The 8,599-nt window shown below is 36.9% G+C and overlaps 1 protein-coding gene across 1 annotated transcript; it reads left to right on the top strand.

The window, feature by feature from the left end:
• Positions 1 to 4,314: 4,314 nt before the first annotated feature.
• Fam162b (family with sequence similarity 162, member B) lies at positions 4,315 to 7,946 on the top strand (the record flags this gene model as incomplete). Its single annotated transcript, XM_013516576.1, is given in 2 exon segments — positions 4,315 to 4,423; positions 6,584 to 7,946. Coding segments are annotated over 2 exon segments (208 nt in total), but the record flags the coding sequence as incomplete, so codon positions are not given.
• Between the last annotated feature and the right edge of the window lie 653 nt (positions 7,947 to 8,599).

The following is an 8,599-nucleotide window of genomic DNA, read 5'->3' as shown; positions in this document are numbered from 1 at the left end:
ATGATTTCCGAAGTCTTTCTGCATTTGTTCAACGTAGAAACATTTTCCTTTTTGTAATTTTTACTTTAAAGAAACAAAACAAACAAAATTCCAAAACAATATGATAGGAGGGTAACAATGATGAACACATTTTGAGTACAGATATTCAAGCAATATTAGCACAAACCTATCATTTTATTTTTTTATTTTAAAAAAGAAAATAAGGAAAACATTAACAAACAGACATCCATTTACAAAATAGCATAAGAACAATACAAACAAAATACAGTTACAAAGTTGTAGGAAATTAACCATGGTTGTTGTATTATGTATTGATATCTTCAAAGTGGTTTCTCAGGAAAACAAATAGAGACATAAAAGATTTATCAAACAAGTAATCATTAACTGTTCCTTTCTGTAGAGCAATAGAAGACAGTAGTACAACTATGTTAGTTATCCTGTATATACAAACTTACATAACTTCCCCTTCTTTCCCTTCTCGTTTCCCAAAACCCAGTTGCCCTTTACTTTTGAACATTTTCCTTTCATTTCACAATGTCTATCATACCTCCTAGTCTTTATTCAGTCTTTCAGGTCTTACACTAGTGAGACAATGCAACGCCTACACATGCAGGTCTGATTTATTTCACTTACGAGTATGGTCTCTAGTTGTGACCATTTACCTATAAAACCTATCATTTTAATGAACTGAGAGAAATCAGCAGCATAACCATCTTTTATATATACATATATATTTTTTACTTTTCCCTTCTTTCTTTTTTCCCATTCCCCTAAACCAGTTTCTCATTCCTTTTGAAGTTTCTTCCCATTTTATAATATCTATTATACATTTTGGATCACATTTACTCTTTTAGCTTCTCACACTAGGGAGACGATACCATGTTTACATATTTGCATCTGGTTTACTTCCCTTATGAGTATGGACTCAAGTTGTACCCATTTACCTATAAAAGTATCCAGTTTATCTTTCTTTATGGCTGAGTAATACTCCATTATATAAAGACCACATCTTTTTTATCCATTCCTTGGTTGATGAGCATTTGAGTTGTTTCCAAGATCTAGCTATTACAAGTTGTGCCGCTATAAACATGGGTACACATATATTACTGTGGTATGATGTTTTTAATTCTTCTGGGAAGATACCCAGAAGGGGAATTGCTGGATCAAATGGGATCTCCTATCCTAGTTTTTTGAGGAATCTCCACACTGATTTCCACAGTGATTGTACCAGTCTACATGCCCACCAATGGTTTCCCCACAGCCCCTCCAGCATTTGCTATTGGTTAATTTCTTGATAATAACTATTCTTTCTGGAGTGAGATGGAATCTCAGTGTTTTAATTTGCATCTCTCAAATCACCATTGATGTTGGACATTTTTTCATATATTTATTTGCTGTTTGTATGCCTTCACCTGAAAAATATGTATTCATCTCTGATGGCCATTTTTGGATTGCATCTTTAAATTTGGGAGGTCTGATTTTTTTAGTTCTTTATACGTTCTTGATATCAAACCTTTGTCTGAGGAACATCTGGCAAACATTTTTTCCCACATTGTGGGTTGTCTCTTCACTCTGTTGGTGGTTTCTCTTGCTGTGCAAAAGCTTTTTAATAAGATGACATCCCAGTTGTTGATTCTTTGTCATAATTACTGTGTGATCAGGGTTTTATTCATAAAGTCTTTGCCTATACCAATGTCTTCAAGAGTTTTACCTATTCTATCTTCCAGAAAATGTAATGTTTCTATTAATACTTAGATCTTTGAACCATTTTGAATTTAGTGTAGTGCATGGTGACAGAATGAGTCCAATTTTAATTTTCGAAATGTGCAGAGCCAGCTTTTCCAACAGCATTTATTAAAGAGGCTGTCTTTCTTCCAGTGAATGTGTTTGGCCCCTTTGTCAAATATAAGGTGGCTGAATATGTCTGGAGTTGTTTCTGCATCTTTTGGTCTGTTCCATTGATCCTCGGGTCTGTTCCATTGATCTTCGGGTCTGCATTTTTGCCAGTACCACGCTTTTTTTTTAATCATAGTAGCTTTATAGTATAATTTCCAGTCTGGGACTATGATGCCCCCTGCCTTGCCTTTGTTGCCCAGAATTGCCCTTGTTATTTTAGGTGTCTTCTGTTTCCAAATGAATTTTAGGATTATTTTCTGTACTTCTGTGAGAATTTTGATCAGAATTGCATTAAATCTGTATAACATTTTTGGAAGTATGGCCATTTTCACTGTAAGAGCAAGGGATATATTTCCATTTTCTGATATCTGCTTCAATCCCCTTTTTCAAAGTATTGTAGTTTTCAGTGTAGAGGTGTTTTACATCCTTAGATTTATTCTAAGGTATTTCTTTTTTTTTTTTTTTTTTTTTTTTTTGGATGCTATTGTGAAAGGTGTTGTTTCCTTAATTTCTCTCTTAGTTTGTTATTTGTGTGTAGGACGGCTGTTGATTACTGAGTGTTGACTTTGTATCCCTAACTATGCTACTGAACTTGCTTATTAAATCTAGCAGTTTTCTAGTGGAGTTTTTGGCATTTTGTATGTGGAGTATCATGTTGTCTGTAAGTAGTGATAATTTCACTCCTTCCTTTCCTATCATTATTCCTTTTATTTCTTTCTCTTGTCTAATTGCTCTGGCTAAAGTTTCCAGGACTATGTTGAATAAGAGTAAAGACAGTGGACATCCTTGTCTTCCTGATTTTAGAGTGAAAGCTTTCAGTTTTTGTCCATTTAGTATGATGTTGACTGTTGGTTCATAATAAATGGCTTTTATTAAATTGAGATAAAGACCACCTATTCTAATTTTCTGCAAGGTTTTTAATCATGAATGGGAGCTGGACTTTGTCAAAAGCTTTTTCTGCATCTATTGAGATGATCATATGGTTTTCTTTGGCTCTTTTAATGTGGTGTGTTACATTTATTGATTTACGTATGTTGAACCATCCCTGGATCCCTGGTATGAATCCCACTTGGTCATGATGTATAATCTTCTTGATCATTTGCTGTATTTTGTTTGCCAGTATCTTATTGAGGATTTTTGCATCTATGTTTCTTGGTTGGGTCCTTCTCCGGTTTTGGTATGAGGGTGATGCTTGTTTCTAGGAATGAATTTGGGAGTACTGCTTCCCTTTCAGTTTCATTAAAGAGTTTGAGCAGTATCAGTGTTAAGTCTTCTCTAAATTTCTTGTAGAATTTAGTAATGAAACCGTCAGGGCCTGGGCTTTTCTTTGTTGGTAGGTTTTCAATTACATCTTTGATTTTGTTGATTGATATTATTTTATTTAGGGTTTTTATATCTTCTCAATTCAACTTTGGTAATTCATTTATATCTAGGGATCTGTCCATTTTTTCTGCATTTTTCATCTTACTAGAATACAAGTTTTCAAAGTAGGTGTAGACAATCATCTGGATTTCTCCAGGGTCCGTTGTGACTTTACCCTTTTCATTCTAATTGCATAGATTTGAGTTTTTTCTTTCCTTTTTTTGATAGATTGGCTAAGGATTTCTCGATTTTATTTAATCTTTCAAAGAACCAACTCTTTGATTCAATGATTCTTCTTATCTATTTTAGTCTCCAATGCGTTAATTTCTTCACTTATCTTTATAATTTCTTCCCTCCTATGAGCTTTTGGCTTGGTCTTCTTTTCCTTTTCTAGATGTTTGAGGTTCAATATTAAGTTGTTTGTTTGTGCTTGTTCTATTTCCCTGATATGGGTGTTAACTGCTATAAATTTCCCTCTTTCCCATTTTCTTCAACAAATTGCTGTGATTTTTATCATTTCTTTTAAAGTTCCTGCAAAAGCCATGAAGAAAACAGTTGATTTTTGGAAATAGCAGGGGAGAGCAAGGAGAAACTAGGAGGTCAGTGGGGAAAAAGAATTGATATTGAGTTTTTAAAAATGTCTGTTCAAAATAGAAAACAAAGGATCGCTGCAAGTGTGAGGGCAGCTTGGGCTACATAGTAAGAACCTGTCTCAAAAAAAAAAAAAAAAAAAAAGGAAACAAAATGTATTGAACACAGCAGAGATTAAGTTAATATGACTTATAAACATAGATTTTAACACTTATCCTAATCAGTATATAAAAAAACATAGCTCACAATCTCTACACTAGTTAGAAACTAAATATTCTATACTGTGGTTTCATGGTGGCTAAATATGTTAATTTGAAATGGATAAGACTTGGAAGTCTTTCACATCTACTGTTTGTTCTGGAAATTTTTGTAATAACACATAACAAATCATTTATCATACCTGACCGTATCATATGGTCAGCAAACCATATTACTTTGATATAACAAAATTCTATCTTGATTTAGGCCTGAAATGATAGATGCTGCAAGAAACAAAGCGCGGGTGAAACTCTGCTATGTAATGATTGGACTCACAGTTATTGCCTGCTTTGTGGTGATAGCATCAGCCAAAAAGGTAAGTCCCTCCTCAGCACACAGGCAGACTGGTTACTGGGGATGCCTAACATGCATGAGCCTCTGGGGTTCCATCTGCAGCACTGAAATAAGAAAAGAGGGAGAGAGAGGACTTACAAAGTTTTAAGAACTGTTATGGACTTTGTTCTCAATTTAAAGTTAGAACAAATTTCCCTGAAACACTCATATTCAAGGAAATCTGAATTAAATTAACTCCGTGGCCAAGAGAGACAAATGCTTTTTTCTACTCACAAAACAGACAAAAACAGTGCAGTTTTAACCTGGTTTTTTTTTTTTTTTTTTTTTTGGTTTTTCTTCGGTACCGGGAACCAAACTCACAACCTTGCGCTTGCCAGGCAGGCGCTTTTGCCACTGAGCTAAATCCCCAGCCCCTTAATCTGGTTAAAATCTTCACAAGGAGAGCTTTGTTGCATGAAAGTTATCCAGACTATATCGTTCCTTAGATGATCAACTCGGCCAGTCATTGCATGAAATTAATAAGTAGTTCTTCCCTGTACACGAACCCTTCAGCTATCTCTAACGCATGGTTTCTGTTTGATACCTCTTGGGAGAGAGCAGAGGATGACAATTTTCAATTTTGTTCTCTGTTTCCCCAAATCTTCCACCTGCTGGTCACTTTTTATCACCAAGAACAGCCGCTCCCACCCTAGTACTGGGAGATAGGGAACTCATCCCTGTTTTCCCATCTTGTCTTTGACACCCTCCATGTCAGAACTCTCTGTATACGCTCTAGCTTACCACATCCCTCTTCATTATGTCGGCTGACCCCACTAGTGCAGCTGACCCCACTACAGCCAAACTTCTTCAGTAGTGATCAGTGCATTTCAGTAGCAGCCACATCACACTGAAGAGTTGCTTGGGTCCCTAACCTTCACTCTCTGGCAGTTAGCTAATTTTTTGTTTTGTTCTGTTGTTTTTTTCCAGTACCTGGAATTGAACTCACGACCTTGCGCTTGCCAGGCAGGCACTGTGCTGCTGAGCTAAATGCCCAGCCCAGCAGTTAGTCCTGTGATTGTAGTGTTCAGCATTCCTCAGGTTCCCCAGTGACTCTGAGCCCACTAATCTCATACCAAGATGATAACCCACAAACTTAGCACATAAATGTTTTTGCTCCTGTTAGCTTGGAAAGTAATTCATCCTTTAAAATTATTCTCATTCAACACACACTTTTTAAAATGCTTGTTGACCTGAACAAACATGTAAAATAAAGACCTTCAATCATCTTTTTTAACTTACCCTATGTAAATGCCTGCCAACCCTAGGATTTTCTAGGTTCCAGAAATTTTTTCTTTTTTTTTTTTTTTTTTTTTTTGGTTTTTCTCCGGTACCGGGAACCGAACTCACGACCTTGCGCTTGCCAGGCAGGCGCTTTGCCGCTGAGCTAAATCCCCAGCCCCTCAGAAATTTTTTCATGGTTGGTATATTATCTCATTTACAACACAAAAGCCAGACAATAGGTTTTTCCCTCCAAATAAATGCCTACTTTCCTTGAAGGCTGGTGATAGTAGTTTTAAGGCATTTCATGCCTTCCTGACTCCTTCAGCTTCCTAGAAGTTCAACCCCATAAAGATCCAAATCCTACACTCACCTCTATATAGGAATTAAACTTGTAACCCAGGGGCTGGGGATTTAGCTCAGTGGCACAGCGCCTGCCTGTCAAGCGCAAAGTCATGAGTTCAATTCCCGGTACCAGGGAAAAACAAAACAAAACAAAAAAAAACAAAACAAACTTGTAGCTCATAGCTGTTAAGGCTACTATTTTTCGCAGTCCCCCAACTGAAACCATTTCCTCCCACCCTGACTGGAGTCTCCCATTCCCACCGGTTCCTTCCCTAAGTTACTTTCACTTCTGATACCTGAAGATTTATTTCCCTTTCTTGTTTCAGGATTAAATACTTGAAACTGTTTTGTTACACTGCATCCAACAAACATGTCTACATGGTAGTAGTTCTTACATCTGCTATCCTGTTAACTAGTGTAGGAATTTTTTTTCCATACCAAAGAACCATTTTTCTTGGATACTATTTGTAATAGATGTTTTAAATTACTTTTCTCAGAATTTCTTTAACATGCTCAACTAAAATACAAGTTCTTCTAGAAGGTCACAATCCTTTTCTCTTTCGTTCTCGCTCTTTTGCAGGCTACAGAACGGCATGAATCCTTAACAAGCTGGAACCTGGCCAAGAAAGCTAAATGGCGCGAGGAAGCTGCAGCGGCCGCACAGGCTAAAGCTAAATGATACTCTAAGTGACCAGGTGTTCGTGTGAACACCATCATATTATCAGCCACAGTAAAATATACGTAAAACACTCTTTCAGGATATCTGCCATGGTTTTCTTTTGGTAATAAACACAACGTCTTTATTTTTTGGTGAACTTTTATTGAAGTATAACATCCATTTAAGAAGTGTACAGAAAGTATACCTGGATAGATTTCTGCACGGGGAAGACACCTGTGTAGCCACTACTCAGGGCATGATGTAGATCATCAGCTGAACGTCAGAAGTTAGTATGTTCTCATTACTTCCCAAAAGTAACCATGGTTGTTTCAGTTCCATAGATTAATTTTGTCTGTTTATGGACTTTACATAAATGGACTCATGGTATGCACTTTTATTGACCCTTAACATTATGTTGTGAGAGCCATCCACAAATAGTGTCTATACATTTTTGTTGTTGAACAATACTTCGCTGTATAAATATGCCAGTTTACCTGCACATCTGGAGTTTGGGTTCCTGCAAACAATGCTACCGAGCACTCTGCGCATGTCATAGATACGAGGCTGAACCACACCACTAAGGGCCCTTTAGATCAAAACCAATGCTCAGCCTAAGTTCTACAGTGTTTGGCAACCGCACAGCCCCTTGGTTATTTTTCTCAATGCCTGCAAGTAGGTGAAACAGGTTTAAAAAAAGGTTGAATAAGCCAAGCATTCTGTGAAGCGTTCTGTGAATTCCAGAACGTTACTAAAATGAAAAAGTATTAAAACAGTAATTGTAAAAGCAGTTTTAAAAAAGGCAAAACTATTAGAAAAAGCAAAATGGTAAGTCTCAATGGTCTTCAAACTTGAGTAAGTCCTAAAACATTTTACATTATCCTGTTTTTAGCATCTTTTAATCATAAATGTCAATGGGTAGCCTCACAAGTCCTTTTCTAAGAGAAGATATAGAACATTGTAAACATCTAACTATAGAAAAAATCCAGAGAGAGACAGAGACAGAGAGAGAGTAAAAGATTGGTAATTATAAAATTAAAGGCAAAAATTTAAAATAAGATAGAGGATCAATAGAACTTAGGAATTTAGGAAATCATTGAGGTTAAAAAAAAAGGCAGAAGAAAATAATATTAGATATGATGAAAAGGATCATAGCCCACATTCAACAGTTTTTTTTATTATGGAGGGTGGTGGAGGAGATAATTGAGATATTAGGTACAAACTCCCCATGGTAAATGTGATTATTACGTATTACAAACTTGTAGTAATAAAAATAAAAATGGAAAAACAAGGTTTTTGCTTTTGTTTTTAGACAGTGTCTCACTATGTAGCCCAGGTTGGTCTTGAACCCCAACTGATCCTCCTGCCTCAGCCTCCTGAGTGCTGAGATTACAGGCATGCACCACACCCAGCTGAAAAAAAACTTTTAAAAGAATATATGGATTGGTATGCTATCATCTGCTTCTGGCCAAAAGGTAGTACTATCCTGAAACAAGTACAACACCAGACAAAACATGAAACAAACAGGAGGCATCAGTGTAACTTGTGAAACAGAGGAAACAAATTTGTTGGGCAGCTATGTGAGCTCCACTTCACTTCCAAGGAAACTTCAAGACTGCAGGGTAGGAAGAAAAACCCTGGGAGAGCCTGAAGTCCTGAGTTGGGAGAGTTCTAAGGCTGGGTTAGGACAAGCAGGATTCACTAAAGAGGATACTCAAGTTAACAGGGCCACACAGAGTGCTGCAGAGGTTCCCCTGGAATCTTCAGCTGAGTCTTTTACCTCATGTGACCACTACCCCAGGCCATCAGAAGAACCCCCTCCTCCCACCTCCAAGGGATAAGGGAAAGCAACTGTTTTAGAGCTTACACATGGCCAGAAATATTTTGGGTTCCATCAGTTCAACTGGTATAAGAGTACTCAGAAAGGAGTGGCCTCAGGAA

The sequence above is a fragment of the Chinchilla lanigera genome, unplaced genomic scaffold, assembly GCF_000276665.1.
Source record: "Chinchilla lanigera isolate Chin_1 unplaced genomic scaffold, ChiLan1.0 scaffold00035, whole genome shotgun sequence".
NCBI classification, from domain to species: domain Eukaryota; kingdom Metazoa; phylum Chordata; class Mammalia; order Rodentia; family Chinchillidae; genus Chinchilla; species Chinchilla lanigera.
This window is presented reverse-complemented; position numbering and strand designations above follow the sequence as displayed.